The 17,159-nt window shown below is 39.4% G+C and overlaps 1 protein-coding gene across 1 annotated transcript in view; it reads right to left on the bottom strand.

Moving 5' to 3' along the window:
• Moxd1 (monooxygenase DBH like 1) overlaps positions 1–17,159 on the bottom strand; it is an 82,608-nt gene that overhangs the window by 5,242 nt on the left and 60,207 nt on the right. The window contains 3 exon segments of the mRNA XM_028877409.2: positions 7,546–7,688; positions 14,235–14,294; positions 16,257–16,448. Of these exon segments, the coding sequence (XP_028733242.1) occupies positions 7,546–7,688; positions 14,235–14,294; positions 16,257–16,448 (395 nt within the window).

A 17,159-nucleotide genomic window follows, 5' to 3' on the forward strand; every position in this document is an offset into this window, starting at 1 on the left:
CGTGTGTTGGTAGGGCGGCCAGGGAGACGAGAGCCGACTGAATGGCCCAGGTATCGGAGACAGTGCTTGAGGACTGGGAACCTGAAAATGCAGGACCAGCCTCCTCTGAGCCTCTCTGCTTCATACTTTGTCTCTTTCGACCCTCCTTAATAAATGTCCCTTTTGTCACCTCTAACCAAAAACCTTCCAAGTTTTCTAACAACACAGCTCAGATTACTCCCTGGAGAACTGAGGAGAGAAGAGGACAAAAGCATCGCAAAAGCAAGTGTGCTAATTATTTGTTTGAAAAGGACTAAGCTTTCCATCAGAAACAGTGGCGGGATTAAATAAATAAATTAAACTAACATAAATAAATTAGATAAAACAACCAGTACCCCTGCTATTATTGGGACTAGGGTTCAGTTGGAGGAATTGAGAATGTTATAGAAACTAAAGCAGTTTCAGGTGTGTCTACGCAGACACACATATAAATAAAATTGATATTATAAATAATCACTGTAGTTGATTTGAACAAATTGTGTTAATATTATTCTTTAACACTGATGGATAATTTTTCTTTGCAAATCAAATTTAAACTCCGAGATACATTTTTCTTATAACACAGCAAAACGTAATACTCCCCACAGTAGCACAGAGTGTGTTTTAATTTTCTTTGCAAAAAGCATGCGATTTTATTTGTAAATTCAGTTCATCCAATGAGTCATTTCACATGTAATGAATTTAGACATGGCTTTCCTGCTCTGTATAATGTAAAAGCAGATGGAAGAAAATAACTTGTAGTTGTTAGACCTAGTATCTGCCTGGAACCCCACGGCTGTTTCAAAGGTCTTGCTGCTAGAGTCATTCTTGGGAACAGGAAGAGGTGTGGGGAGAAGGAAAGAAATTAGGTAACTTCAGCCAAGAAGCAGGGCCAGGTCCATACAGCGGAGTGAGTAGCTTTACAGATTCAACCTCTATCACACAAATAAACATACGGTCAAAAATTAGTAAAACAAACAACATGCTCTTTAGTGGACTTTTACTCCCAGCCATGAGGAGTAACAGACACCAGCTTACTGTGATAAATGCCAAAACTTATTAACAAAGTTGTACAGAATGTCTGGGTTAGGAGAGTGGAAAACAGGCAGGAAAAAACTATAACCCCAAAGGAAATGAACACAGGTCATATTTGAACACTGTGTTCACCCCAGCGTTCTGCCTGTGAGCACGCTCTGGGTCACAATGCCGAAAAGGAGAATTTCTGAGCCATAAAATGACAATCTCAATGAATTAATGAGACAAGAGTCAGAATTAAGGGAGTCCAAAGTTCTGCAAGTTTCAAAGCAGAGTGCTACAGAGGGATAGATCACAGACAGAGAGAGCTCTTTAAGTCCGTAGGAGGGGTAACTAAATACGCACTTGACTAATGAGTCAAATAGATTTAAGATAAAATGGCACAAGGTTAGGCAAAGAGTAACTGGGAACTATTTAAAAAAAAACAGAAACAAAACAAAACTGTGATTCTGAGAGCACACACGGCTGGTACACATTCAAGTTCCAAATAGCCAGAGCGGAGAGTCTTTGCTGATGACACAGGTATTCAGTGACATCTCAGAGATCCATCTTGGAGACCGGAGAGTGGATCCAGCCTTAATAGTAAAGATCAGTGGCCCTAAACCTTTATTCTAGAGTCACACTGACAGGGATATTAAAGATTTAGGGACAGTATAGTGATCATCAACACAAAATACATACATACAGTAAAAAAAAATGACTAAGCACATGAACAAGTATGTAAAGATGAACCCTAATCTAAAGACAAATTGGAGAAACTCCAAGATCTGGAAATTGCCGAGAGACACATTACAAAATTACCACACAAAAGATATTAAAACAAAAGATCGATATTATTAATAAAACAGGTGAAAACATCTATACTAAAAACTATAAGAAAAACCACACTAAAAACTACTGAGGAGAAGGAGAAAATGTTTTAATGAGTTATGCATACTATGTTCATGGAGTAGAATGACTATGGTTAACATGTCAGTTCTTTCTAGTTGGTACAGGGACTCCATATCACCCATATAAATCTCCTTTGGTCTTGACTGTTTTTAAACTTCTTGTCCAGGGATAGAAACAGGGGCTGTTATATTGCTAATTGGGGCTGTCTAGTTTTTATTTGGTGGCTAATGCGTTCCTTCTGCATGCCCTGAGCTTTCTGTAGTGTTTCCAGTCATATTATTATATTAGGTTTTTGTTTGGGTGTTTGTTTTTAAGAAATCGATAAATTATCTTAATCTTAAATGTGAAAATATAATGAGCCTAGACTATCAAATTAATCTGGGAAAAGGTAACAAGAAGTGGGACTTTACAGACTGTGTTTTGCTATTTAGTCTTCCTCCAGGACTACAAAAATCAAGTGTGTACCAAAGTAAACCTAGGTACATAGCCATGAACAGAGTCCACGCCAGAGTCAGTATATGGTCAATTAACTCTGCAAAAATTTTTTCCAAATTTCATAGTAAAAAAGGCAATTTTCAGGCCTGCAAGATGGCTCAGCAGGTAGATACCAACTATAATCTGAATTCTATCCCTGGGGAACACATGGTGGAAGGTAATAGTTGACTCCTGCAAGTTGTCCTAAACACACACACACCACATATATATACATACACACACAGCACACACACACACACACACACACACACCACATACATATACATACACACACACATACACACACAGCACACATATACACACACACATACCACACACACCACACCACACACACACACACACACACACACACACACACACACACACACACATTAATAATAAATGTACAGTTTTTAAAGATTTCTTTGGAGGGCATTTCAAAAGTCAAAACAAAGAAAAATGACAGAAGCAACCTCAGTCAACAGTAAAACAATGAAAATCAAGCTATGGATTGAAAGAAATTATCCATGGCTCAGTATCTAACAGGAGATGAATATCCATAATATAAAGAGCTCTTACCATTCAGTAATATGTGACTCAGTTTGATAATATATGAAACGTGCATAAAAGTAAAAAGAAATCACACAGACACATTTACAGATGACTTAAGGGAAGTTTCTTGCTGTCATTCTGAAGATTAACTGTAGAGTGTTCTGGGAATGCACAAAGACAAACAATGGAGGGACGTACTAGAAACATCAGGGGTGGTCCTAGTACCCTTGCTGTGGTTTGAATGTTTGCATCTCACTGAAGCTGTATTTCCACAGTGATGAGCACAGGAAGTGGACCCACCCAGGGGAATATTGCTCAGCGAGAAAAAAGCATTGAGTGAAACAGCCACAAATACAAGTGAATCCCAGCATCATTATTAATAAAGGGTCCAGACACAGAAGCACAGGCTACAGCCACACTTATATAAAATTCAGTAAAGAAAAAATTAACATATAGTGACATATAGCAGATTTTCAGTTTCCCAGAACTTTATGGGGAGGGGGGAATTTATGTTTTGATTGAATATGATAGGTGTGACATTGATGAAATCTTACGAAGATCTCATTAAAGATAGGTACACTCAATTTTAAATTATGCCCAAGCAATTGACTTAAAAGGTGAACACAACAGCTGGAGCAGATCATCAAGAAGAAAACAAAACAAAATGTAACACGGCGTCGTAACCTTCTGACTGTTAATGAAGGACAATGGGAAATCTGTCTCAGTAAAGCACAACCCTGTTGAATGACTGGAAGGAATACAGCCAGTAGAGTCTCATAGACACAAGGCAGTCTCCAGGGTGGCAAGAGATTGGACATCCCCTTCCAAAGCTGACACATTCCTCTACGAAAATGACTCAGCCCACCAGAGAGAAGGTGACTCCTAACAGCAGCAATAAATCCGAGGCAGGGACAATACACACATTCAACCAGGGAGCATCCAGTCCCACCCTACAGCCCTTTCCTCTCAAAATATGTGTGCAGAAAATGACTCATCGCATCCTCCAGCTGTGGTGTGGCGAGAAGAAAGCCTAGGTTCAAATATGTGTGATGAGGTTTTGGACAGAAGCCCTCAGAATAAGCAAGAAATGAGATGGGACCCATGAAACCACAAGGCTAAAGACAATCACGTGGTACAACTTAAATATTTATAAAATATGAGTAAAAGGGGTTGTAGAGATTTCTAAGTGGTCAAGAGCATTTATTGCTCTCCCAAGAGGACCCAAGTTCAATTTCCAGCACCCAAGCACCGATAGGGAGCTGCCTATGGCTCCAGCTCCACGTATCTGACACCTGTGGCCTCTGTGTGCACAAACACACATGTGCACATACCCACCCCCCATACACATAATTAAACATAATAAAAAATCTTGAAAAATACAGGAAAACTGATCTCAGAAGAAAGTAGGAACAAATGAAACTGGAGAAAGTTATAGAAATTGTTTCCTCTTAGAGTTTAATTATGTGAATTTAATAATATGGATTTAACTAATTTAATTTAATGACTAAAAACTCAAGTTCAAGGTAATAAAGCAATAGAATAAGATGGGAGACAGACTACAGAGCAAAGGAAATAAAGACAAAATAAATTATAATAGATAAAGTGTGGAAGATGAATACTGAGAAGTGTCAACGGTGAAAGAAAATATTTGAAGCCAGGTTTGGAGGTTCACCTCTATAAGTCCATAACTTGAAAAACTGAGACAGGAGAATTGTCATGGGTATGTGGCCAGTCTGGAAAACACTGTATCTCAGCCCTTGCCTCTTATAAAGAAAATGCTTTCTTATATAAAAAAGGAGAAAACATCCGGGGAAAATTCTAAATAGATTAGAAAAATTATACAGCTATAATACAAGAAAACAAAATGCCATTTTTCTGGGTAATGATAGCCCACAGTTAACCTAGTTTTGGAAAGTAATTCTTCCTGTAATTCCAAGTGACAAAGGAACAAATGTAGCATTTCCCAGGAAGATAGAAACTAAGGACACTGGCAAAGCCCATCAGGCAGTGAAAGGAATCTGTAGAGATGCCCAGTCCATGGTGATCATAAAGGATGAAGCAAGGTACATCTATTCATTTGTAAACATACAGTCTTTTTTTTTTTACATTTTTGCTAATAATCACACAATTAGGAAATTTCCTGTTTGGGGTGTAGAATATATTCTAAAGAGGAAAATCTACTTGAGGTAAGGAGCAATACGATAGGAATATTTGGGAAGCTAGAGGTATAACTCAATGGTACATCACTTGCCTGCCATGTGCCAGGCTCCGAGTTTGATCTCCAGCATTCCAATACATAAACATGCATGCATGAACACATACAAAGACACACACACACACACACACACACACACACACACACACACACGTGTGTGTGTGCCAAAATCCAACCATCCAAATATTCAAACAAATCATACCCTTATGTTTCCAGGGGTTGAACTTAGGTCCTCACTTGCCTGGTAACAAGTGCCTTTTCCCACTGAGTCTCCTCATTGTGCCCTGTCCTAGTGTGTTTTAGAATTACATTTCATGTATTGTTTTGATGTCTATTAATAGTTTATTAACCCTATGTACTTTTGTCTAATCACATCATACTTTCATTTTGAAAGGTTGAACTTCTGGAAAATTCTTCCATGCATAGGTTGTGAAGAGGATATTGGATTGTGAACCCTAATTTTCCCATTTATGATATACTGTGCAGTGTCAAGCAGTTTACTAATCTTAGTTTCTGTTTTCTCCCCTATGGAACTTTAGTCCCACGCCCTGCTCTCCCAACTGGGATCATGTGCAAGAAGGTTAAACTAACTCATGGATGTGAACAGACTTAGTAATTGCTGCTCAGTTCACATAAGTGCTTTGTGATCAATATTTAGTGATGACTAGATGATGCCTTCTGCACTCATGGTCACAGCAGGGCTTAGAAAGGAGCAGAGGAAAGCATATATATACACGATGAACGAGAAAGCACTTAGTTTACAATTTCTAATTCCTGGCTTATTTGGAACATAAATTATTATATGTTTTCTTTGACTATCCACATTTTATCATGTCTTCATTAAATGGTTTTCTTATCCTATTCTTAAAAGCACTCTCAAAAATCTGTGTATATGTTTGTCCAATTACATCAGTCTTTTTCATTTTGTAAAGTCTTAATTATCAGAAAGATCTTCCTGTTAAGACACATTACATCATCCATAAATTTCCGCCAACCATCCTTACGCTTTGTGTCACTGTTCCTGAGAACATAAACTCTTTTTCAGCATCTCCCATAACGCATCCTTAGCATGATGTCATGCCTTGGTCCAAGGTGCCCTTGGCTTTCAATGGACAGTCACAGTAATTTCCTGATCAGTACTCTTTCCCCATCTTATCCTCCTGTGGTCCTTCCTTCTCGCCCTCACCAAATTGACTTTGCCACTATCCCATGGTGACTTCTTTTCATACTACTCATAATGGCCTGTGTGGCCCAGTCTACTTCTGACACTACATCCTCACACATTGGTCTCTGCCAATCTCTGCTTTGCCCCAGCCAAAGGCATCCTCTTGTTCATTCTCAAACCCTGCAGGCTCATGATATACACACGCATCACTCTCTTTTCTCTGCATACAACATCTTTGCCTATCTTTCCATCGCTGGCTCTTCAGTCTGTAGGTCCCTGCTCAATTGTTACTTCCCAGAAAGGTTTTGAGTCTTCTGCTGGCAGCAGTTGCTCACTCCCTTCACTATTTTCACTGTTTTATAACAACAACCAATACTATTTAATGCCCATCTGTTTGTCTATTAACCCCCCCAAAAAAAACTCTAGTTTCTATGATATGCAATCATACAGTGTTTACAAAGCAGGTCTGAAACTGCTCTTCATAAATGCTTGCTTCTTAACCGAACATGGAGGCACATAACCAGAATCCTAGCACCTGGGAGGCAGAGGCAGGAGCATCAAAAATTGGAAGTCAACCCAAGTCATGCAGGAAGACCCTGTCTAAAGCCTGACCACACGGTTCACTTTTGGTTAGCAACTTAAATAGTTGGCAGTTTCCTAGATTGATATAAAACTTCCTCTAAATGATCAAAAGGCTCAGCACTATAATCAATATGCTTTGTGCTGAACACCTGCTTTCTATTGGCAAGTCTGCAAATTGGGCATGCATTAGGCAGGCAGCCCTACAGGAGCATCTCCAGTAAAAAGCCTAGGCACATCTGCTCTATGGAGCTTATCTAGGAGACCTCCGTAGGGACATTATCACAATTGGGTGGGTATTCTGTGTGGCTATCTGAAGAGGCCTCAGGGAGCTTGGGTGCTCTGAACTTTGCCTTTTCCTTTGCTGATTTCCCTTTGTATCCTTTCTTGGCAATAACTTTATCCAAGAGTACAGCTAACAGCTGGATCCTTTAGGTCTTCCCAGCTATCAATGATCCCAAGGGTGTTTTGGAGGAACTTGGACATAGCAACCAAGATCCTTACTTGGTCTCCTGAGTTACAAGCAATTAAAAAGAGCAGCACATAAAATAGCCCATAGTGTCTCAGTATGGAGATGAGACCCACTCTTGGAAGTCTATAATTCACTGCCACTCACGTGACGGGTCTGTAGATCTCCTTCACACCAATGAACTGCAGCTGTTCCATGATGTCCGGGATGCTGGCACACCTGGTCAAGTTAATTCTTGGATAATAAAGAAGGTAGGAGAGACACATTTCATTTCTGGTGCTTAGTCCTCCCTGAAAATAGAGATATTTTATTTTGCAAAGTTTCCCTCAGCTCTCACACACAGAACACAAAGCCAACAGTGTCATGCAGATCCCCAGTTCTGAAATACATTTGGTCTTTATCATTTGTAAGTAACAGCTTATTATTATTTCTTGTGGTCCTGAGGGTCAAATCCAAGTCTCAGAGTTGGTGGACAAACCACTACCACTAAGCTCTATCCCGAGCCTCTCTTTAAAATGCTTTAATACTGGGTCCCACTAAGTTACTAGGGTTGGCCTTGAACTCACAATCCTTTTGCCTCTGCCTCTTTTGAAAATTATTAACTTAAAGGACTCTTAACTTTCAAAAATTATTGAAACATTAAAAATTAATATTATTTATATCTCTTTAAAGGGTGCATTTCTAATGCAAACAAAGCAAAAACAAAAAGGGGTGCCTTTCTTAGATAATCTATTAAAGTCCTGAAGAGTTCTATTGATCTGATATAAATTTGTGCCACAGTAGACATTTCAGAGGTTCCTGATGATGTTTGCATGTTACAAATCACTTTGTTGGAATTATTCAGGGTTATGAGGGTGAGAGAGAGTCTCATGGAGCTCAAGCTGTTTTTGAATTCCTTAGCCTCTTGCCTCTCCCTCCCATGGACTTTTGGAGTGTTTTCTCAGATGACCCGAATTTTCTATATTATTTTTAGGACTACAAATATCAGTAGCTATGTGCCACGGTGGCAATGGGTAACACCTTTTAACTATAAGCAGGTAATATTCCACTGTATCTGAGTAATCTAGAGTTGCTTCAACAATTTTCACTGCCAAGTTTTTCAACAAAAATTATTAAGTAAACAGTGAACTGTTATTTTTACTCAAGAAAAAAATGTCACTAGTCACAAACTGTGAGAGGATACAGATGTGGATTGACAAAGGCTGTAGAAGTCAAGCAATTAAAGGCAAATATGATCACAATGTGGGAAGAGTACAGGAGTGGCAAAAGAAAGATAAAACCCAGAAAAATGAATGTTTAAGAGCTGAAAGTCCACAAGATGAATTCAACAGCATATTTGCTCCAACCCAGGAAGAATTAACTAAATTTTAAAACCGATTGATAGAAATGATCCAAATAACAGAAAGGGGGAAAATTATAAAAAGACAAATTTATTTTTCTCATTATAAGCAGTTGATCAGGTCAGCATTAAATAAAAACACCCACAATGCCTCATTTATCCAAATGCCCTGACTTATCCACAACCACATTTCCAGATGTAGGATGAGTAGGTTTGTTGCTGAAATTCTAACTGTGGACCCAAACCACCCTGGATTAGTTGCCACAGCTGTAAAATAAGGTTTGATTTAGCTCACTTCCCATCTGACTCTCATTAGCCATCTTTCCTATTCTTGACCCTTTGATCCTCCAAGTATATTTTTGATGCATGTAAAAACTAAAACAGCAAACACTTTTGCAAGAATGAAGAAAGAGAAGCTCTTAGTGGTGACTAGGCAAAGGTTTATTAATTAGCAAACTCCCCAAATCATGAAATTTCCTTCACTGGAATCACATAAATTTATAGACCACTATAAGTAGGTTTTTCTTCATTTTACTTAGTTTTCCTTTTTTTGGTTTTATTGATTTTTTTCGTTGGTGTATATTAAGTTATACACAATACTGAGTTCAGGAGGAATCTTTTATATAAATGTGTAGTATACTTTGAGCATTCTATACATAAAACAGTGTGTAGAGACCCACAGAGGATTCCTAGTGAGAATTTACTTAGGGTCTGAGAACTTGAGCTTGTTTTACCCAGCAGGGCTGCATAAGAGAATGATTTGACCATGAGCCTGCTTACCAGGTATTTGGAAGGGTCTATACTTGGCTGTGTGGTGTGCTTTGATCTAACAAGGGGGAGGTCTTTGCATCAGAACTAGGGACTTGGGGGCAGAAGAAGTAAGTGAGAGTACAGAAATACCATGGGAAGAAGTTGGCCATGTCTGGTTTTGTATTAAGGTTAAGGCTGTGGTATTTTATTCTTTGTGAGCAAAAACTGTCTATAAAAATTTAGGCTGCAGCAAGTATCTCTCTCTGTTTCTCTCTCTTAATTTTTATCTATCAAATTACGTAAAAAAAAAAATATAGGGTTTAGGTATAGGAACATTATGTAGGAAGAAACTTAGGCTAAGAGTAGAATTTCCCTAGTGCTGGACCTGAAAATAGCATCCGGGAACAAGCAGCCATCACAGACTTAGAAGTCTGAGAAAGAAAATCTCCTATAGGGCAGGGAAATAGTAGGCAGATGCTTGTATATTTGCTTGTAGAAAGTTTGAAAACTAGGGGAGTTAAGGTAGAATTGTTAACAAGTATAGAGGTTCCTGGAGTTCATAGGGTAACTGTCCTTGGTTTTCCAACTATGGGACTCTGGACACAGACTCCTGGGAGAGAATTGGAGCCAAACTGCAAAAATATTATGAGGAACATTGGCTGGAAAAGATTCCTGTGGAAACTGTTGGCCTGTTGGCATTAATTCAGGACAGCTTAGATCTAATCCCTGAGCAGCAGGGGGGAATTTTTCCTGAGATGGACATGGACAGAAGGAAACCTTCTCCTCTGCTGGAACTGCCACTAGATGAGAATACTTTTTACAATATTGCTCAATCAGAGTCACTTCCCTCTTGGCCATCAAGCCGAGTTTAAGGAACAGAAGTCTTGTGATGAGACAAGGGAGGAACTAAAGTGCTTGAAAAACTTAGTAATTTCTCTTTCTCAAATACGGGATGCACTTCAAGTTTCTCCTTCCCAGGTCTCGTTTTCTTCTGTAGGGGTGGATTACACTCACCTAGGGGGTAATCTGTCAGAATAGAAAGATCACCCATAATTGCCCTGGCACAAAAACCTTCCAAAACATGGCAAATCCTCACTGCTAGCACTGTGTCTCCTCTTCAAGACAGTATTTGGGAGGCAGCTAGCAGAGGGGAAGAGGTGCAAGGCTTTCAAATGTTCCCTGTAATTGAGTAGCAAGACATGCAGGGAAATATCATGCGAATGCATGGCCCAATTCACTTTAAACAGTTTAAGGAGTTAAAAACAGCTAGCTCTTGGTACAGCCCCAAGTGTTACTTTTTCTGCAAGCTTTGTTAGAAAGCTTAGAAATCTTACCTCCTGGGGACTGGAAATGGATGACCAAAGCTTGCCTATCAGGAGGCAGTTAAAATGCTAATGCCACTTGTCAGGCTGCTTTGAGACCCTCCTTAGAAATCAGGGCTCACAGCAAGGGAGAGATGTTGGGACACCAGGAAGTTGCTTTGGGTGTGGAAAAAGCTTAAGGGCAAATAAAGAACCTGGGTTGAGCCTGAGATGCAAAAGAGGGAAACACAGGGCTAATAAAAGTCTATCAAGGACAAGGCATCATTGAGAGAGCTCGTGGCAGTTTTAGATGCAGTTTCAAAAAATTAAGAGGGGGAAATTGTACCCTCAGTCACCAAATAAAGCTTGATGGCTGCCTGAGCACTTGGTGCACTGCATGGAACAGAGGAATGCCAGTCAGCTCTAATGACACTAGCTGCTGACACTCCCCCAGAGGATTTGGAGTGAGAGCAGCCGAACTGGTATTCCTGACATGAATGTCCATCCTTCAGTCTGGGGAAAGTAGGAGATAAAGGGGGTCCCCCAGACTTCTGAGAAGGAGTTTGGGACAAAGGTATTGTCACTATTTGGTGTTCAAGGACTGAGATTGTAAAAGCTGGAATGAAACAGAGCCCAGAGTCACACAGCTTCTGATTGCTAGTGGCAAATCAATGCATGGTTCCTTTAAGAGACAGTTCTTGACTCTTACTAGCTGAGCAGAGAGGCAGCTCAGTATGGTAATTCCACCTTTGCCCTAGGGCAGCTCTCCTATGGAAAGTTAACTGAAAATGCCTCTGTAGCTGAGAGTGAAGAATCAGCAACATTTGTTACATTCAGGGGAATTGCAATGAATTTGGGTAAAAAGACTGAGCCTTGGCCAGACGACCATCTACCACTGGACACACTTCCACTGGCTCTAGAATGGCTGGGAAGACTGGGCAGAGAAGGTGGCTGGGGATGGTGGGGAAGAACAGTGGCATCCTGAGTGTTACAGCCCCCTAGCAGTGGCACTCACTGAATACTAAGGTCGAGGGAGCTGGATTCAAAGACTCAAGAGCTGCTGACAAATTAGGCTCTGATTTGAAACTTTCAAGGGAACTACAAGACTGTTATTAGAACTGACTTTTTGAACTTTGAACTTCAGAAATGAAACAGTTTTGAGTTCACCTAGCAATTTTAACTGTGGTGGCTCACAATTCATGTACTCTTTGTCTTGTTGGAAGAAAAGTTGCAAGTGTAAATAGTTCTGTTAAGAGCTCTCTTTTAGATGTTTGCTAAACTTTGTAAAATGTAAATAGTCCTATAGAGAGTTTGTTTTTAATATAAGTTTGTAAGAATTGTAAATATGTATACTAATATTCATACTAGAATTATGTTAATCTGTTGATATTAATGAACAATGGTTTGGTGAAGCTAAGGGAATCTTTAAGTTTGATGCAGTTGCACCGGGAGTTTATTGATTTGTTTGATGTGTTTGCATCAAGAGTTTATTGATTTAAAAAAGGGCTTGGCACAGCAAAGGCTGATACAGATATCTTAGACCCATTCAAAAAGGACATTCCATCTTGGTCATTCTCTACTTCTTTATTGGGCAGTGTGGCAGCCCTAGGGATTACTGTGGTTGTTCCAACTATTTGCAAGCTCTTAGTAGGGACCTGCCTCAGAGCTCAGTTAAACTCTGTACTTCCCCCTGCCAGAGGCTGGTAGTCAGGGATGAGTAACATTCTTCTTTCTACCTGCCAACCTAAGGCAGAGTACACTTGATGGAAAGCATTTCTCCACAACAAGTAAGGCTGATTAGGGAAGAAAGACAACCTAAGACAGACATAGTCTATCTGAGGAGTCTGAAGGGCTCTTTAATACATTAAGAAGGGAGAGATGTAGAGACCCACAGCAGTTGCCTAGTGAGAACTTACCCAAGGCCCGAGAATCTGAGCTTGTTTTACCCACCAGGTCTGTATAAGAGGATGATTTAACCACAGGCATGGTTACCAGGTGTTTGGAAGGGTCTACATTTGGGTGTGTGGTATACTTTGATCTAGCAAAGAAGAGGTCTTTTGCCCTGCCCCTTGGCATTGTTATTAAAAGCCCTTTTGAAGAGGGACATTTGGGTTTTGATCCAGGTCCTCCGAAAGCTATCCTGTGTTTCTGTCTGTCTCCTATCTGTCTGCTATCTTTCTATCTAAAAGTCTCTTATCCCTCTCTTCTCCTCATAGGAACCCTTTAAAAGGTGGGAGCTGGCCTCCCACAACAGTGTCTCTTAAATTCTCTAGCTGATATTTATTGTCTCCCACAAATACTTATATTTTATCTACAAGATTAACCATATCTAATGTTGGATTTTATTTCTATATAACTTCTTATTTTCAGTTATTTAACTTCAAGATTACTCTTTGATGTTAAACTGCAATTATTTTAAAATATAAACTTGGGGAGGTTTGGATGTATTTTACTCTTTCACCTTTTCCTTCTTGATATTTCTAATTCTGTTTTCATTCTTTTACAATAAGACAGAATGAAGTTTCATCACAACACCCAATAAAGACAGTGATAAAAAAAAAACATCCCTACACTCTTTACAAATATAAAGAAATATTTTAAACATTTGATTTACTATTAGCTACAGATTTGGCCATAGCTAACTTTGATCTAGGTAAGGCAGTTCCCTCCTATTCCTGGCTACTGCCTTTTTCTCCCCCCTATGATAGTCTTAAGTTTTAGGGGGTTTGTCTCTGCCTCTTCTAGATAAATTGTATCTTTTTCCTTCAATAATTGGCAGGATATATTTTCTGACTTTTCAGCTTTATATATCTAAACTCTAACCAGTTATAACAGATTTACATATAAAACAGGAGGCAATCTGTCAATATTTTGCCAAAAGTGCATATTGGCCTACTTCATGCCTTGTATACAGTTTTCGAGTGAAGATTGTGTTCTCTTAATAAAATAGGCTGGTGGGAGCTGACCTCTATTTATGTTCCTAGCAGAGACTGAGAAAGGCATGAAATATCTATTTTTTCAGAGTTTGGCAGAAGTCCCCAGTAATTCTGTTGGGACCAGATTTCCCTTTGGGTCAGAAGCTCTGAGTTCATGTACTTCATTCTTCCTTTTGAAGTAGATTTAACTAAGTAAACACCCAGGCAGACCCAAGTAATGTAGAGACAAGCTAATTCCTTGTCTATCTGGTCAGACAAAGATAAGGAAGGGTAGATTTCCTGAAGCACCAATAAATTATAAGCATAGTCATTACTGAAGTTCCATCAGGGTTTTGAAGTCTGATAAAACACTAACACAGCTTTTGCTTCACCTCTGTTATGCTTCATGCTGAAGACTTTCAGAGTTTTGTTTCAATATAGGAACGGACTTTGCATTTTAGTTTTGGTCTTTAAAAGCAAAGGTTATTTCTTCTTCTCTTTAAATGAACTTTAAGAACAATATTTTCTTACCCAAGTCATGCCAGATCTGTCCTTGGTGTTATACCGACATTCAGTGATCAGGTTATCTCCCTAAAACAAAAGCAAAAGCCTTAAGGTTAGAGTTTGAGGTCATTTTGTTTATCTAATACATCATTAGACCAGCAGTTTATAGTTACTGCATGAGGAAAAGCATCAGGCAGTTGGATTCAGAAGACTTTGATTTCCTTAACTCCAGTGTGTTAATGTAATCAGCAAGCAAGCAAACAAGAGGGCTCTCTAAGTTCACATCAGACTCTACAATAGTCTGGCACCTAGGACACCTAGGTAAGAAACTGAACAATTCCGGACACAATTTGTTCATCCAAGCATAGTGATTAAAATCAGCACTTTGCATGGCTCTTGTGAGAAGATTTAATGACATAATTAGTATTCATTCTTTAGTAGAGATGAATTATTTAATGAAACATTAGTCAAGATCCTACTGTGATTACTTAGGCATCCATGATCATCCTTAAACATCTTTACTTATGTTCTTATTTCCTTATAAATTAATAGTAATTAATTGTTTTAGTGCTTTCCAACATTTTGAATGTTACAGCAGACGTGAAGAATGATGATATTTTTATAGCTTTCCACCATGTAGATAAGATATTTCTGCTGGTGTCATTTCACAAATTGCATAAGAATCTAACTTTTGAGAGCAGATTTAAAGGGCCAGTGAGATGTTTCAATGGATAAAGGTTCATGCTAGTAACAGCCTGAGTTTGATTCTCAGGGCCCAGGAGAAGAAGGAAAAAAGAAGCATCCTATCGAGTGCACAGAACAACTCTTCATGGCCTGGAGTCATCCCTGGCACTAGTCCCGGGTTTTCCTCCCTGCACCTGAAGATCAATATCTCAGCTTGCATATGGCCCTAATCATAGCATACCCATTAGACAGTGATGCACTAGTAGTATAGAAAGAATAACAACAACCCACTCTTTCTCAACATATCTTATGTCTGTCAAGGTGTATAAAAATTTCCAAAAGGAATAATGAGTCAGAGCTATGAGTAAAGTGTGATCATTAAAGAAAATAGGTCCCCTTTCTCTTCGTTAGTTCTTTTTTCACACTTTCTTCCAACATTTTCTTTTTTTCCTGACAGTTCACTCCATCTAAAATATTCTACTGCAAGCCTCACTCACCTAGAGAAAACTCGTATGCCACTGTCATTTCACAAGTTGTGTAAACATTTAATTTTTAGTAATCTATTTAAGGATAGGAAATTGTGTGACTGCTGAGCCTGATGGGCATAGGACAATATTTGAAGGGAGACAATGCTTCATAAAATTAAAGAAAAATGAAAGGTTTCACTATTGTAAGACATATAATTCTCTTCTTACACTCTAACCCCAAGAGCTGCTACAAGTTGGCTCATAAAGCAAAGAATAATTAACTATGTCTAATAACTTTGCTTGGGTGTGTATGTGTGACTTGTGTGCATCTGTCCTCCAGCTCCCAGCTCTGTCCCCCAACATGCCAGTCATAGCCATGCAAGGCTACTTCCAGTTTCTACAAAGTTGCTGAGGACTTGAAGTCAAGTCCTCATGATTGCACAGCAAGACTCTTAACCACTGAGCCATTTCTCCAGCCCTGCTCTTCGGGTGGAAGAATTACCCTAGGTTCATTTTTCACAAAAAAGAAAGTAGTAAAATGTGTTCCCTCTTCAAGAAAACATATCATAACATGCAATTTCACCATTATCATAATTGCAACCCAAAGAATCACTAGTCAGTGATCTGAACATGTGCTCTTCCGTTGTTTTTGTTTTGTTTTTTTCTTTCTTTCTTTAATCAAGAACTTGCATTGCCTCCAGGGGATGGTAGGAAAAGTGAGTTTCCAGTTTGGGAAGAAGATCAAACGCATTCCCTCTGATGTATGCAACACCCACAGTGGGTGGCTTTTAGACTATGAACTTGATGAGCAATTCTCTTGGCTAGCAGGATCCCTACTGCATCCTGGGAGATAAACTTCAAGACACAATAGTCCCTGAAAAAGACCACGCATGCGTACTGGTAAGATTGTTTGTTCTTCTTTCAGATACTGAAACTCCTGGAAATTGAAGTCGAAATCATCATCGTAAGCCAGCGACTGCATTTCCTCCCCATTTCGAAAATGACGCAGCCTGACGCCTCTGCCTGCCAGGTGAGCATGAAGAAGAACCGCAAACACGTGGATTCCACTTGGCTTTTCAGCTCCCAGGGCCTGTGGGACAGCGAGGAGAACCCGATTAGCCCATCAAAGGCATGCTCAGACAGTTCAGACATACTTGAAGTATAACTGACAAAAAAAAGTAAAGCAATTCAAGTAAAAGCCTGAGCTGCCGAACACTTTGAATTTGGATAGTTGACTGTTGTCTTTGTGCTCATCATTTGCCAGGAGAACGAAGGGACAGGTATCAGGCCACGGTGAGCTTGGCTTTCTCTTCACTTCCATTGGGAGGTGAAGAGTCAAACAGTGGTCCCGTGAAAAGACCACAGCAGCAGGTCAATAACGGGAAAATGCAAACTCTCACAAGGAGAACCTGTGCCTACTTTCCTAGATTAGAAAAGGACGTCGTCCCCAGTGGGATTAAATGATTCACCCAGGTTCTACAGCTGATATGTGTGTTGTCATGGTGATTTGAATCAGGGTCTAAATGACTCAGCAGAACATAATCATTCCACTTTGCCAGGGAACAATCACAGAATCCTGTATTTCAGAAATAACATGATCCATATTGAAATACTTTGATTCAAGAGAAAAACTATTAATGAGAGTGGTCATGAAATGCCTACAGTTTCTGGTTTCCCTTTGGCACCATCTATTTCACATTGCTTGTTCTTATTAAAAGACGAAAACTACAAAGCAGAGGAAAAGAGAAAAGCCAAAGTGAACAATGGAAAAGAGCAGAAATAACAGGCAAAATGGTAAAAA

This window comes from Peromyscus leucopus, chromosome 8a (assembly GCF_004664715.2).
Source record: "Peromyscus leucopus breed LL Stock chromosome 8a, UCI_PerLeu_2.1, whole genome shotgun sequence".
In the NCBI taxonomy this organism is placed as follows: Eukaryota; Metazoa; Chordata; class Mammalia; order Rodentia; family Cricetidae; genus Peromyscus; species Peromyscus leucopus.